The following is a 16,020-nucleotide window of genomic DNA, read 5'->3' on the forward strand; positions in this document are numbered from 1 at the left end:
TGAAGTTGAACCTGCAGGAAATGTTGAAAAAAAAAAAACAGGAAATGCACAATGACAAAAATTAGGGATGTGTGCAATTAGCCGACTAGATAAACACATTGCTCCACTCACTAGACAGCACCGCAAATACTAGTGGGTTGAACTTATCAAGGTTATAATTTTATTAATGTGCACATTTTAATTTCATATAAATATAATCTGCACTTAAATATTGTGTCCTTGCCTCATGAAAAACAAGCATCCAACCCGAACCAGCAAACTGAAGGTCAAACGAATAAAGTTTAGAACATTATGAGTACATATGGACTCCAATCTTAAGCTCAATTATGTCTCACAAGTTGTTGCAATTATTTTTGCTGCTAAATCTTACCTTTATTTATTTGTTAATTGATAAAAATGATCAGAGATCTTGAGGAGCATTGCAGAAAAAACCCATGCTGTGATTTGGTGTCAAAAACTTAAGATTTTGGAGATTCCAGCAAGAATTGCATCTTTTTAGCAAATTGGAGGTGAGCTCTTCTGTTCTTTAACCCTCTGGAGTCCATCGATTCATTGAAAATACACTGAGTATGTTTTATTTACAGTAATAACTTTATTTATATCACAGACAAGCTGAGAAAGCCAGTTGAAAATGCCATTTATGTTTCTTGACCATTTTTAAAATGTGAATTTTCTTTCTACAAAGAAAACTATTACTATTTTTATTTTACATGCAAATAGACTGTTTTATAGTTTTATTTATCTATTTTTTCTGCTGTCTTTGTGTGTATAAATAGTTTTTAAAAAAGAATAGAAACCTGTGTCTTTTGTTTGTATTTTGGGTTCCTGGCAGCTTTATACTGTACTATAATTAGAAAAAAAATAAAAATCAGACTGATAGCCAAGTGTTTGTGGAGAGAAAGGAACCATGCATGTGATGTAAGGACAGACTAAAAGATGCTAAACACAGACCGAAATTAAGGCATAGGAAGTTGACAAATTTGAATCAAAATCTCCTGGACTACAAAGGTTTAAACCGCAGAGAATCCCCCTTATTGTCAATATACCTAGAAATGATATACATCCTCTGAAATCTCTAGTTTGTGGTTTTAAAGTTTTATGAGGCTGATTATCCTAAAGGTCACAGCAGCTCATTTTTATACAATGAGCTCAAGTTTAAAAACATGCTCTCAATGCAATGAACTGGCTCATTTGGGGACTAACATCACCACACATGAATAAAAGTGGGCTTATTGAATCCACAAGCTTTCCAGTGATACCTAATGTATGTAATTCACAGACTGTTTAGGGGCCCCAGTATGTAGAAATATTCAAATACAATAGGCGAAAATAAAATTTCTACTGCATGAGACAAACTGTGTTTTTCCCCAAAATCTGCAAGGGAAAAAGGAGCCTCATAGATACCTATAGAGCTCATTTAATTCAGGTCACGTTCATTGGATTCCTTAGATCTTCTAGTTTCATATGATGCAAGTATCTAGGCTGTAGCCCTAAAACTGAGCCCACTACAGCGTCTGAAAGAAACAACTCTGCAAAAAGTTCAGGGCTGCTGGATGTGAAGAGCTTTGACGGAAAATAAAATAGTCGTTAAGAACACCTCGAACAAAATCAGAAAACATCACGACCTCTTTCCTTCAAACCAACATGAGAAACAGGATTTGCAGATACAGATTCGACAGCAGAGACTGGTTTAAATTTGTTCGTTTATTTGGAACCCTTCTCCAAATCACGTCTGTAATTTTTCCATTTCACAAAATATTTACAAAAAAAGATACTTTTATGTCGTTGTTTTTTTTTTTCTCTTTATGCTGACTGTTGAAACAGCTCCTTTTTAGGATGATGACAATTGCTTACATCTTCGCAGTCCCAGTCTTGTTCTTTTAGAAAAAGTTCATGAAAAAAATTCCTCCCACCCTTCTTTTCTTCCATACACTCATTTTAAAACTGCATACATTTCCCCCCCTCCCCATTGTTCTTCTTTTGAGTGCTTTAAAAAAAAACCTTCTTCCTTGCATGCTTTCAGCTGCAAACAGGAAGCCAAGAGCTTGTGTGCTTTTTGAGAGGAAGTGACATCTTTGCCCTGCAGGAAGTACAATTACAGCATCATCAGATCCTCCAGATGCTTGATTGGTTTGGTCTGTCCAGTCTTGCCTTTTTCTCTAAAATCAAAGAGTCTCTCGAGACAAGCATGACACCTACAGATGTACCAAATAACACAAAGTCATAGTAATTACTAAATGGAAACAGTCTTTGTCAGAAGAAGATTTTTCTGTCCTGTGGGAAGCCTGAAAGCAGGAAGGGAGTGCGAGGAATAAGAGATAAATTCCCCAAAAACTCTTCAGGCCAGGGGTCAACTGGCCCTTCAGATGCCGCTCTAGAGTCCCTCCGTGGGTTTAGCATCTGTAGTCCAGGCATAACAAGGCGTCCACAAGTGCATTGTGGGTGTTCCATGGAAGAGCGTTTTGTGTTCAAGCCGTACGATCCATCCCTGAACTCAGCAAAGAAAGGAAGAAGTGCCATGACGGATGAAAATGAGACACAAAAAGGGACCGCAGTCCCTCTTTTAAGTAAGGATCTACCAAACAAAGTGAGCTGGGCAGAGAAAAATCTGATGCTAATAACATAAGGCAATCGACCTCAGTACAACTAGAGGGGTGATTATATCAGAGAAACATGAGGCGCTAAACTGGAAAGCTCAACACTGCACGGTTTTCATCTCTTTTCCCTTTAGCGTCAGTGAGAAGCCATGAGGAGGCGTTTTCTAATAAAGGTTCGTTTTCTATCAATCCATCTCCTGCTGCTCTATAAATAAAAAAAGAAAAAGACAACGATCCTCTTCTTAGGCCTCTCTTTGTTTCTTGTTTATGTGTAAAATGCTGAGCTAAGTTGTGCCAGAGTGAGAGCGTTGGCTTGCATTTTACGTATAATACACTACATGAAACACTGACTGAAAATAAAGAAAAGAAGGAAATCAAAACACAAAGAGATCAACCCTGCCCCCGAATGTGTGTATGTTCTCTAAATCTGTGTGTGTGTGTGTGTCTGTGTGTGGATATAAGTCTAAATATTGTAACGTGTGTAGAGTATAACTGTGTTTTTTTTCCGGTTAATAAGACGGTAAAGGTGTGCTATTTTAGTGCCTGTCTCTATATCCAAGTGTGTGTGTGTGTGTGTGTGTGTGTGTGTGTGTGTGTGTGTCTACTCTGTTAACTGGTGACGTAGTGCTTTGTAGAGGGCTGACCATACAGCCCGTAAAAATCTGCATGTCTGTGTGTCTGCGAGGCGTCTATCCAGTCCCTCACTGCCAGGCCCTGCATGGACGGACCTCCAGAGGCCAGGCCGGGAGGAGGGGGGTAGTCCTGGGCACTGACCCAGGGGAAGGAGCCAGAGCGCGGGTACGGGGGATGGCTGCGGTGGCCCGACACCGAGGGCACGCCAGAGCAGTAGCAGTTATCCATCGTGCACACCAGGATCTTCCGCCCGCCGTACTGCGGCAGCACGGCCTGCTGGGAGGAGTGCGAGGAGCTGCTGCCTCCGGGAGGAAAGTGCGAGGAGCCGAACACGGAGCCTGAATGGTGGTTGGTCAGAGAGCCGCTCCCGCTTCCCGTCCCGCCGCTCTCGCTGATGTGCGGCGGGCCGCAGGGGCCGAGAGGCTGCTGATTGGTGGACTGACCTTCACCGGAGGCAGAGCTGGAGCCCAGGTAGGGCTGTTTGGCTAACGATGAGGAAGAAGATGAAGAAGAAGAGGAGGAGGAGGAGGAGTCCTTGAAACCCGGAGCGGCAGTTTTTCCAACGTTCCCGTTCCCCTCTGGGAAGGCAGTGGAATGTTTCCGTTTCTCTGCTCCAGAGCCGGAGCTCTGACCGCTGGGATACGCAGGAACGGACTGCAGGAAGGTGGAGGGAGGGGTGAGGGGAGCTGGGAGGAGAAATAAAGAGGAGATAAGTGGTGATTAAAATAAAAAGACTTTCATGATGATGATGATGAGATAAACGTGTTTGAGATCTTACCTTCCAGCGTTCTCTTCAAGCTCTTCTCTCTTTTAGAGATTTCAGAGAGGAACAGTTTAGAGTTTAGATTCCCCACTTTGTATGGAGGGAGACTGCTGCCCACACACGCCTGAGACCTGCAGAAAGAGACGAGAGACGAGCAAAATTCAAGATAAGGCGTCTTGGAAACATCACCTGCGTATAACAGACCAACAGGCAAAACAGCAACACGTCTAAGGCTGCAAAACAAATTAAAAATGTGGCTTTTTGCTATTGGCTTTTTGTTGAGGGGACCAAGGGAGACGCCAACTTCTAGGTCAGCCCACGAAGACACATCACCCCAAACACTGTCGCCCTTATTATTTGTCCAAACTAGTCAGGTACTCACATTGTGTCATTTAGTAATCTTACTTTAAGTAAGTGCAATTATTTTTGGCTTAGCATAACCCGCTTTTTCATCCTTTACCTCACAACATGTATTAAAGCTCAAACAAAAGTAAGAAAGTAACATTTATAGTCCCAATATGTGATGTAAAAATTTTTGGTTCTGAATCTGTGAGGGTCTGGCCTGGTTTATATGACCGTCATCACTAGAAGGTAAGATCACTGTGGAGGTGCTGATATTCTTGAGAACTTTTTTTAGGTCCTCATCAACACTAATACATATTATAAAGTAATACAAACATCCTCATAAGTGATTTTTGTACTGTAAAACTATCAGATTGCAGCAGTGTAGTTGCCGAAGTTTTCCAATTTTCATTCATTGTTTACAGAGCATACTAACATGCTAACACTATACTAGTGCTAAACTGAAAGATTATAACTGCAAAAGAGCAGACAGAGAAAAATCAGGTGAATCACTTTACATGGTCCCAAATGAACTTTTCTTCTGCTGCTAAATCATGTTTTTAACGTGTCAGCTCTGCTACTTAACTATGTGTGGAACATCTTTAAGTTTTTATTTTTATTTCAGGGATTGACAATATTTTTACAAGTCAAAAGTAGTTCTGCACCTCACTCAAATCTCATTTCATTGATTGGACTCCAAGTTTGTTAAATCCTGACTCTAATTAGCACTAATCAGCTGAGGGGTTCACTTACTTTTTCCACCAGCACTGTGAATGTTTCATGGATGTGTTCAATAAAGACATGAGATATGATATTTGTTTGTGTGGTATTAGGTTAAGCACATTGTGTTTGTGTATTTTTGGGACTGAGATGCAGATCAGATCACATATTATGACAAATTATTGCAGAAAACTAGGTAATTTCAAAGGGTTCACATACTATTTCTTGCCACTGTTTGTATTATTGTGTTTTAATGCACTGGTTGGAGCTGAGGAGAAACTGTATTTAGTTTCTTCTGTGTATGAAAATACTTCACTGACAATGACTCAGCGAGTCTTGAATCACTATTCGGTACAGTCCTCAAAACGTGCATTTTATAAATCCTTCTTGGCTCTCACCTGTCTGTGAGGATTTTAACAGGCTTGGTGTTCTTCATGAAGCTCAGTTCCTCGGCCTTGCTGAAGGCTGTGTGGATGGAGCTCAGCAGCTTCTGGGCCTCGTGGCGCTGCTCGCCCAGGGCTAAAACCTGGGCGGCGTTCTCCTGGCAGAACCGAGCCTGAGCCCGGTCCAGAGCCTCCAGTGTCCGACCGAGATCCTCCTCCAGGAGCTGGTGCATCCGCTGGTACTGCAGTCGCACCTCCTCCTTCAGCTCACACACCCTGTCCTGTAGAGAAAACAAAACGTCAGTCCACTGAAACCTGCCTTACGCAACCACCGTGAAGAATTTCTCGTTTCGTTTACGCCCACAGACTCAGGGTGTGAAAACCTACCTCCACCACACACTTGTCAGAGTCCAGTTTGCAGAGCTGCTCTTCGATCTCCTGCACTCGCTCCTCTACGCGCTCCTGCTGTCTCAACAGGCTTTGCTGTGAGGTGAGAAAGAAAGAAAAGAAAGTCTTAAGCTTTTGGGGAAGTTGTGACCTCAGCTAGCTGCTAGCATCCCCTCCCCATGCCGGAGATATTAGGATCCGGGAGCCGACTAATTTAGTCTCCAACCAACACACAATCCCTGTGGGGGAGGAGGGAGGGGGAGCTGTCATAGCAACCAACAGCTATTTTGTGTTTGCATTAGTGAGTGAGGACTAATGTTGGGGGAGCAGAGAGAGATAAATGGGCATACAGAGGCAGAAAAAGCTCCAGCAGCTCTCCTCTCAGTGCACCTCCTCTACTCTTTAAAAGTTATATTCGAGGTGGCTCTGCGAGCGATGGCGACGTTGTGGCAACAACACTTGTTATTTCTGGGACAACGATGGCATGTGGACAATCGGAGACGCTTGCTCCGGCAAAACTAGATGCCTATCCGGCTCAGCTCGAAGCCAAAATGAATTAAAAACATAATAAAAGGCTCCATATGAGAACAACAATCCTTTATGTTGCCTCCTACATTGTATAAGCCTGGGAGTAGGGATGTCGTTGACACAGATTTGCTAATCCTTCGTGTTATTAATATTTAATGTGAGATATGAATAATCCTCAATCAACATTTAATGATAGAGACGCATGCTGATTAGATGGTACAGAGAGAAATAATGTGGCGCTGCCGGCGTGATCCAGATTCAAAGAAACAAGACGGAGAGTCTGCAGTCTTTGTGAGGAGATACTTAATGTCAGCGAGCTAACATGCTAACGTTGCTACGTCCAATTTATAAACATACACAAGAGGGAATATGTGGACATTCGCATGTTACAGTAACAAAGCTGCATTTTTCATTTGCAAAGCTTTTTAAAAATATATATATTCGACCCCTCCATCTTTATTTATTTATTCATTCATTTATGAATTTATTTATTTATTCTAATGCACCCTAAATATAACTTGTGCCATTTTGTCTTGATTCACTTTTTTATTGTATTCTGCCATGTGTATGTTGGTTAAATAATGAAAATCAATAAAGAAAAAAGAAAAAAGGATTTGACAATGAAGAAGTGTTCATGTTACTTATGTTCTTACCCAGAATTTTGTTACAGCAAACAGTTGCTAACCTCTTTTTTTCATTCAAACCAAAATGAAAAACATTGAAATCACCAATGTCCTCTTTGTAAAAACGTATAGAACTGAAAACCGTGTACCATGACATAAACTGAAACTGTGATATTTGTGAACCGTTACAACCCCCAGCTTACACTCCTCCTCAAAATGCTTGTTTATAACCACAAAAAGCCCAAAATCTCAAGGGTCTCAATTCACCCCCATAGGTGTATTCATACTTCTATCTTTCTTCAATTATTCGGTCTAAAAAAAATCTACAAAAAAAAAAAAAAAATAGAAAAATGTCTATTTCCTTCCAACATGTCTTTAAATGTCTTGTTTCGAACCCAAACCGTTAAGATATTCAGTTTAATACAACCCTGATTCCAAAAAAGTCTGGAAAACTGTAAATAAAAAACAAAATGCATCAAATTCAGAATGAGTGTATATATTTCTATAAAACACAAGATTCCCAGTTTGAGAATTAGAAACCAAAGGATTTGCAAACCACGGGATTCTGTTTTTCAGTGTTCCAGCTTTTGTGGAATCTGGTTTTGAGATAAAAACAAATAAATTGAAAAAGCAGGAAATTTAAGGTAACAATTAATCGATTCTCAAAATAGTTGCAGATTTTTTTTCTTTGGACAATTGTTGTCCATAAAATGTCAAAAGACTAATTTCCCAGAGCCCAAGTGCTTTTTCAAAATGCTTGTTTTGACCAACCAACAGACAGAAATCCAACAGTATTTCATTGATCATCATATAAGTTAAATAAAAGGCAGTAAATCCTCACATCTGAGAGGCTGAGAACCGGCAAATGTTTGGTAGTTTTGTTTGAAAAATGACTGATAATCGATTATCACAATATAGATCGACTAATCAGTGACTAGCCCCTTTCAGACCGCCGCTTCAAGCCGCCATATTTACGCCTTTGAGACATTTCGTCTTCAGGCTGAACGTCCCAGAGGCGTAATAGGGGGAGAAAGTGATTCCGGCTCTGTACTGCCTTTAGGAGGTAGTAACAGAGGTGCTACATTGGAGAGATGGAAAATATGTGATGTACGTTATTTGTGCGACCGACACTTAATAAATTAAGAAAGGATGTGCAGCATATCATCAGAAACACGGATCTCATTTGAGTCCGACAGTAATCGAATCATGTTCAGCAAAATACTTAAAAACTTGCTTGAGTTTGTAGAATCTCTACAGCGAAAAACAGCACAACGGGCATTTCTTCTGCCTTTGTTGTTTTGAATGTACTCGCTATTGTGGAATCAGTATGAATGTCCTAAGGCGAAATGACGGCAGAGCTCGTTACGGCACTATAGTGGGACATTTACGGAAAAGCTGTATGAAAGGGGCTGATGAGTATCATAAGGAAAACAAAGGCAGCATATCCTCACATTTGAGAGGCCGAAACCAGCAAATGTTTGGTTCTTTAGCTTGAAAAATGCTTATCGATTATCAAAATATATATCGACTCATCGGTGGCTGATGATTGTGTCATTTAATTGCTAAATGTGGCTAAAAGAAAAGTTCACTAGAGTCAGTACGAGTCATGCACAGGAAGTCATTCATGCCAATTCATCCGCGAGCTGTTGAGAAATTTAATTCGGTATCAAAGTGGTTAAAAAAAAAGGGATTAAATCCGTCATTAATCCCACAAGTCAATAATCAGTTGTTTTTGTACAGGCTGAAGGTCTGTTCACATAACATCATCATCATCGAGTCATTCCGACTGAACAGCAGCTGATTTTATCATTAGTGATCAGCTGCTGTGGAGCTCGACAGGAATGAAAACCTGCAGTCTTGGGCCTCTGTGGCACATGGTTGGGAACCACTGCCCTAGATATCTCTCCCACACACACACATATACACTCACACACACACAGTTGGCATGGTTAGATCCAGGACTGTGACCTGGTTGTGCTGATTGATTGAGTTAGGCTCCCAGCAGAAGCCAGGGGAAAAACAGGGTCGAAGGAGCCGGAGCTTCGCAGAGGGGGGTAGCTACTAAATGTATGGGATACCTTTGGGGGAGGGCGGAGTGGGTGGGGAGGGGGCATAAAGAGGGGAGGGCGCTCTTAAGCTGTCATTTCACCACAGCGTCTTTTCCATCAGAGCCACCAGAGCAGGAGAGAGCAGGGCCAGAGGGAAGGTCGGGGCTCGCCTGGAGTGGCTGCTGGTGGATGGTGTGAGAGGGTGAGGTGAATTAGGTGGGGGGGTGCCGACGGATGTTAAGAGCAGAGGGAGGGTCGCTGTTGAGTGGTGTGTGTGTGTGTGTGTGTGTGGAGAGGGTCCACTCTGCATTCCTTGCCTGCATTCAACATGGAGGATGTTTCACCATGAGGGTTAATGTGGCTAAAATCAATGTCACAGCGTAATAAAGATTATTTTCCTGATATTTTTGCCCTTTTGAAATCATTTAGCAGGAGGCAGTGAGTCACCAAGACCTTGATTTGTGATCATTTTTTTTTTTTTATGTATTTATTTTTACCCCTAACCCCGTCCTTTAAGAGGCTTTGTCTTTAGCCGGGAGGCCATTGTAAAGAAGAATTAGTTCTTAATGACTTGCCCGGCTTAATAAAGGTTAGAAATGTGACGGAAGATGGCCTCCACAATAGCTGCTCTCAGTAAAGAAATGGGATTTATCTAAGAAAAGTATATTTATTTTTGATGTTTGTGGAAGTTATAGCCTGCCCTGAAATGCCAAACATTTGCTTCTGAAATGTCAGGATTTGAGGCTTTTCTTTGTCTCATGTGAGGGAAAATGAACATCTTTGTATTTTTGGGCCGTCGTCGGACAAAACAAGACATCTGAAGACGTCACCGTGGAGTGTGGGAAATTAAAATGGACTTCATGGCACCATTCTCTGATGAATAAATACTTTGCTTTTTGTTGTCTTATATTATAGCCATTTAAATACCTTTTGGTTTTGGACTGTTTGTTGGTCGCAACAAGCATTTTAAAGAGGTCACCCTGAGCTCTGGTACATTACAAGAGTCTTTTTTTGTCATTTTGTAGACTAAAAACGAAATATTAAACTTATCAATCAAGAAAATTGGTAGATAAATCCATAATGAAGAACATCATTAGCTGCAGTCCTATTACTAATAACCTAATACTATAATCAAATACCTAAAACTAATCACATTCCCATCAGCCTGTACTCTGTTTTTTGTGCTTATTAGCAAACGTTAGCATGCTAACACACTAAGATGGCTTACATTGTAAAACATTATGATGCCTTAGCAAAACCACAGCATTATAATTATAGCTGAAAGCACTGATGTCCCTAGCATGCCAATACACCACACTAAAGCCACATTACAACTGCATGGTCCACCTCATGTACGCAACTTGATTAGCTCTTTTTTGGTTTTCTATTAGTAAAAGTTGTGGATTAGACCTGGTACTGTTCCAAGCGAGCGGAGCTGATGTTATGAGCCTATTCATGTTTATTTATTCTATCTCATAGATTATAAATAAGGCTGCACAATTACACCAAATTTTTTACCAAAATTGCAATATCGACTAGTGCAATATCCAATAACCTTTAAAAATGTGCTTATGGCTAAATATGTGTAAAGATCCCACTGTGAATTAAGTATTGTGGTGCTGCAGAGATCTTTAGGACTTCAATTGGTGATCTACAGTCTGAAGAAAAAAATCTTTCTTTGGCACAGATCCTCACAACATGTTCATTTTATTATATTATTTGATGAAAATAAATATTATGATGCAAACATGATACATTTCCTCCAATATCCTGAATCATAACCGGTCAGTCAAATAACCACAATTTGAATTTTTTCCCCAAATCGTGCTGCCTTAGCCATCATTGCTTGTTCACTGGCCCCTGGGGAAAGCGAGTTGCATATCCCTGACTCACTGGGACTCGTAGCAGAACTGAGCCTTTATTAAGGTTACAAGTCACCTGTGCTTTTCCAACTACGAGCTGTCATAATGTCTGCTGCTGTGAAAAGGGTCCATTGTGAGCATGTTAGCATGCAGCCCTAATTAAATCGGGCTCTACTTATTGACAAGCCTAATAAAAGATAATGTAGGGAAAAGCTGTAAATGTGAAGGCTTTTGTTAATACAGCTTTTAAATTCATACCAGGTCCCACCCGATGGCCCTTCCTGTGCCCCAGGCGACCGATTAACTATACATAAAGCTGAGTCATAGCATTACCGACAGGAAACACACCCGAGCATGACACGGTTGACACCTAAACAGGGTGTTGGGTGAACAACATGAGTCAGTCAGCAGTGAGGCCTTCGTGGTTCTCCCTCTGACTAAGCCACCCCTGCATACACCCCTCGAGAAAGAAAGACGGGGAGGAAAACCAATACGACCTTTGGCCAAACCAACGACAGTCTGCACCAAACCCCCAGGAAGGGAAGAGGTTAATAAATAGAAGCCCAACTAGACCGCAGAATCAAGTGACGAATCACTTTAATCCCCCTTCCCCTTGTCTCCACTCCCACCACTACCCCCCCTCACAACTGGCGATCCCTGAGCTAGGATGCACCTGTGCTGGGGAGATAAGGCCCTCTGAGGGCCCCTCATTGTTCCACCCTCGACTGCATTGTTTGTCATTCCAACAGATGAGAATAGAGGTTGGAATGGATCACAAAAATGCACAAGACTCTCACACGGGCGCTAAAAAACCCTCAAAATGCAATTGTGTCTTAAAATGGGAAATTCTGTTTTTGATTGAGTCAAGTGATTTAGTAAATACACGAACAATTGAGAACTTTGTTCACAAAAATCTCCATGTAATGTGTTTCATGTGGCTTAAAATAACATTAAAATATGCCCTTTGTTCCGGTAATATTCGCTTGATGACTAAAAGTGGACGGAAGATGACCTCACTGGTTTGTTTTGGTACTTGAGTGTGCACCAAGCAAACCCTTACTAATCACAGATTAATGGACAAAGTAGAGCCACAACTAATGGTTATTTTCTCACCGATGGAGCCAGGTGTAAAAACATGAATTTATTACTTTATCTATTAATTTTAAGTCTATAAAATGTCAATAAGAATTTCCCAGAGCCGAATCTCTATAAACAGATATCTGCATATGACGGCATCAGAAGCATTCTGGTTTCCATTTGTAGTCTGAGTAGTACTGACCAAGTCATTGAACCCATCGTTTGTGGAGAAGAGGAGGCAGAACATTTTGTCGAACACATCGACTATCGTCTGACAATAATTTAAATATCTGTTTAAAGAGATTAGCTAAAATCTTGTCTAGACCAGGAACAGAGTGTAAACAATCACCGATGCATGGAAAAGGAAGTCTTGTTCCAGATTTCCGTTATCTGTATATCTGCTGGCTAAACCCAAAAATATTGTCCCTTGCCCCCAGATGATAAATCGTTGTCAGAACGATAGCCTAGATTGGGCCGCCAACTGATGGGTGTCTTCTCGCCCAGAGGGCAGGGTGTATATTTTTATCAGAAAAATTATTTAAAGTTACAATCGCAGATCTCGCAGATTTTGTTCTCTTTGGCAGCACCTATGGAGATGAAGAGTAACTGCAGGTGTGTTTGAAGATCTTACAGTAATGTTTTTGAAACGTCATTGCCTGTAGATGTCGGGATTTTTGCCAGACATAGTGACCGTTTACTTGTAACGCTAGCAGAGACAGTACACCACTTCCCACACAAGTGAGTTGAGGAGGTACTCTATTGTGTTGACTCCGCCTAACCTCTCCGGTGGACCAACCACTGCAGCGTGACGGAAAACCTTGACTTACTGTGTGCTGCTTGTGATTTTCCCCGGGAATGTCACCACAGACACGTTAGTACTGTAGAGGAAAGGGTGCGTCAGTGGGCCATAGGCTAAATCACCACTGTGGTCTGACATATCAGACAATCATTTAAATGAAATACTCAAGATTATTACCTATGATTAACTGATTATGAAAACGATTGCAGGCTAGTTTTCTATCTATTGACTCGATCAACTAATCGACCGATCGTCAGTGTCTAACATCCGTTTCCATGACAAGCCGGTGATGAAGTCTGAAATTTTGTGTGTGTGACCTCACCCCAAAGTGAATAAACCAGTCTGGGTTATTTTAACGTATGTATGTGCACAATATAAAATTCTTACTCTGATGTCGTTGCGTCTCAGCTCCACGTCGGTGACGGCGTGGCCGTGGCTGGGGTGGCAGCGGGCAAAGCAGCAGTACTGGCACACCGCTGTCTGCTCGGCCTCGCAGTGGTACAGCCTGTACTCGTCATGCTGCAAGCAGGTCCAGGCCTTCACCGCCTCCGCCTCCACCAACAGGTGCCCCAGGGCTGAGCACGGCTGCTGCAGGTGTGTCTGGACGTGGGACTGGCAGCACGGGGCGTTGCAGCGCAGGCAAACCTTCACTGCGGGGAGTGGCGGCCCTCGGCGGCACAGGATGCACTGCAGCGCCGGCGTGGAGACCTTCTCCACACTCAGGGCGTTGTACTTTTCGACTATGTTGGACAGTTTGTGGTTCTTCTCCAAGCTGGGCTTCTGCGTGTAAGCATGATTGCACTCAGGGCAGCGGGCCAGCGAGGAGTCTTTGGCCCAGGCCTCGCTGATGCAGCCCCGGCAGAAGTTGTGCTTGCAGGGCAGCTGGATGGGATCTGAGAACACGTGCAGGCAGATGGGGCAGATGAGCTCCTCCTCAAAACAGTTCCTCCACGTCTCAGCCATGTCAGAGGCCATCATGGTGCGGGCAGGCATACACTAACTGTTTCCCACTTGTACCAGACCTTTAGGCCTCTCTATCTTTACAGGAAACCTGACACTCTCAAAACGAGTCTTGAGAAAAAGATAAAAACAGACCCGATGCCGTCCTGAAAGATCAGTCCGTGTATTTCAACCCTTGAGACCAAATTAAACGAGACTCCCTGACAGATGACGAGTATTGCTTATTGCTGCAGCATGAAGGCAAATTCCAGAAAAATTGACCAGAGAAGGCTTCAGGCAAGGATGACAACACCTTGGTGATTTCAACACACACAGCAGGGGCTGACGTTATGCAGATTACAGTAAACGGTGCTTTCCTTTCCTCTAAATCACTCACACACACACATACATACACTGGGCCTGCCCTCTGTGTGTTTATAGGCCTACAGGAAGCTAAAAGCCTGTCAGCTACAGGTAAACCATGAAATGCAAACAAGGCACAGAGAACTAAATATCTACACTTATATGACCATGAGGTGAATCAATCTCTGTGTAGCACATGAAAAGACACTTGATCCCTTTCCTGCTGCCTGCTCAGGCCCTTACCTTGAGAGCTTCCTTCACTTCAACGTCGGATTATGATCGACTGTGGACCAATTCAGACCAACAAACGAAGCATGAAAACCATGAGAAAGGACTGCTCCAGTCCAGTCCACACCCTGATTACTATTCACACAAAGAGAGCTTTTTAAAAAACCTGAATCTGTTTTATCTGGACCCTCAAGGACGCTTGAATCCGTCAATAATCACAACGCAGCGCAATGCTTTTGTCCGCTGAATCATAAATAAGTATCCGAGGAGCCTTCACCTGCAATTTAATTATACATACAACCAGCGAGGGTTTGGCAGTAGACAAGAAATACTGTTTTACAAGTCAGATTAACAACACAGCTACCCCCAGCCCTTCAATTTAACATAAAAGCGACATTTCTATTTGATGAATTACGCCTGCTATGTGGCACAGCTCGCATATCTGTACACAAGGCCTCGGCTTTTTCTACCAGGTTTCTGTCGACAACAAAGGCCTTATAATCTCATTAAAAAGAAAATCATACCCGGGCCATCATTTCGAGCCTGTTTACTGCATAGTTAATCGTTTTAATAGTCGAGTCCAGCTCCTGCGCACAAAACAAAGGGTTTTAGGATCCGCAGGAATGTTGGCTGCTGTTGCAGAGCCTTTTGCTTTCCCCCCTCCGACACATCTATCAAATATCTCCTCACCCACAGATTAGGATTATTTTATCCAGCTTTTATCCTCTTTTCACTTTGGTCTCCACCTTATTCACCTATCGTCGCCTCAGCCTTTAGCCAACAACATATTTTTCTACTTCCTTATCTCGATTAAATCGTGTAAATTACCTCAGACGTCACCTCACCATTTTCTACCATAGCACAGGTACAGATAAACACTACATTAACACGGCCATTACAAGCTGTGGTCATTATTTTTTTAAAGCAGCCATATTTTATGGATTTAACTCAGCAGAAATACAAAAATATACCCTCCTAATCTTAAAGGGGACGTCGCTTTTTCTGTCCTTGTTAGGGGTAGCTGTCATCAGCCATCTTGCAAATCCTCATTTTAAAAAAAAAGAGAAAAAAAGGAGATATCCGCCGTGAAGATGAGGCTGTTTCAGCAAAGCTGCTTTTCGATAGCTGACCTACAGAGGCACATTAACGGCAAAGTCCCGTCATTATTAAAGAAAAACACGCCTTTTTTGTCGCTATTGTAGGTCCAAAAGAAGCAGCCTTGACGTGGTTATTTTTTCTCGGCCTGGTCTGCTCGGTGTGTCCGGTTTAAATCGGCTCCGTGGTTCATAAAGATCCAACACGGTTGAGAATAATAATCGGTGTTTTCTCCCCCCCTTTCTTTCTCTGTCTCTATCGGTCAGGCTTTAGAGAGAGGAGGAATGCAGGCGAGCTGGACTGCTCTCCAAACCAGCGTCAAGAGAAACCGTATGACTGTCCACTTCCTGTGACGCCTTTCAAAATAAAATCGCGTTTGAGGTCAAACTACGTTAAGGAGAGACACTACAGCAGGGGTCTCAAACTCAAATTACCTGGGGGCCGCTGGAGGCGTTATCAAAATGACAAAAAAAAACATGAATTTACTAAAAAAAAAAAAAAGACACAAAATGACAGAAAAAACTAAATTACTTAAAAAAGACACAAAATTATCCAAAAAAGACACTAAATTACCCAAAAAGACACAAAAATACAAAAAAAAAGACACAAAATGACTGAAAAAAGACACAAAAT

At 42.1% G+C, this 16,020-nt stretch overlaps 1 protein-coding gene across 1 annotated transcript; it reads right to left on the bottom strand.

Annotated features, from left to right (window-relative positions):
* Window positions 1-1,684: 1,684 nt before the first annotated feature.
* Window positions 1,685-15,665, bottom strand: trim8b (tripartite motif containing 8b). Its single transcript, XM_059324623.1, has 5 exons — window positions 13,150-15,665; window positions 5,826-5,921; window positions 5,454-5,719; window positions 4,009-4,124; window positions 1,685-3,916 (listed from the first exon to the last, which is right to left on the bottom strand). The coding sequence occupies exons 1-5, from the start codon at window positions 13,753-13,755 to the stop codon at window positions 3,207-3,209; spliced, it is 1,794 nt and encodes a 597-aa protein (XP_059180606.1). The 5' UTR covers window positions 13,756-15,665; the 3' UTR covers window positions 1,685-3,206.
* Between the last annotated feature and the right edge of the window lie 355 nt (window positions 15,666-16,020).

The sequence above is a fragment of the Centropristis striata genome, chromosome 21 (assembly GCF_030273125.1).
Source record: "Centropristis striata isolate RG_2023a ecotype Rhode Island chromosome 21, C.striata_1.0, whole genome shotgun sequence".
NCBI classification, from domain to species: Eukaryota; Metazoa; Chordata; class Actinopteri; order Perciformes; family Serranidae; genus Centropristis; species Centropristis striata.

What these genes read in the sequence shown, in the direction of transcription:
- trim8b (XM_059324623.1), bottom strand. Translation starts at nt 13,755, where the DNA reads ATGCCTGCCCGCACCATGATGGCCTCTGACATGGCTGAGACGTGGAGG. An exon ending in CTGACAAGTGTGTGGTGGAG is followed by an intron (nt 5,720 to 5,825) that starts GTAGGTTTTCAC and finishes TTTTCTCTACAG; the next exon opens with GACAGGGTGTGTGAGCTGAA. An exon ending in GTTAAAATCCTCACAGACAG is followed by an intron (nt 4,125 to 5,453) that starts GTGAGAGCCAAG and finishes CTCTTTCTGCAG; the next exon opens with GTCTCAGGCGTGTGTGGGCA.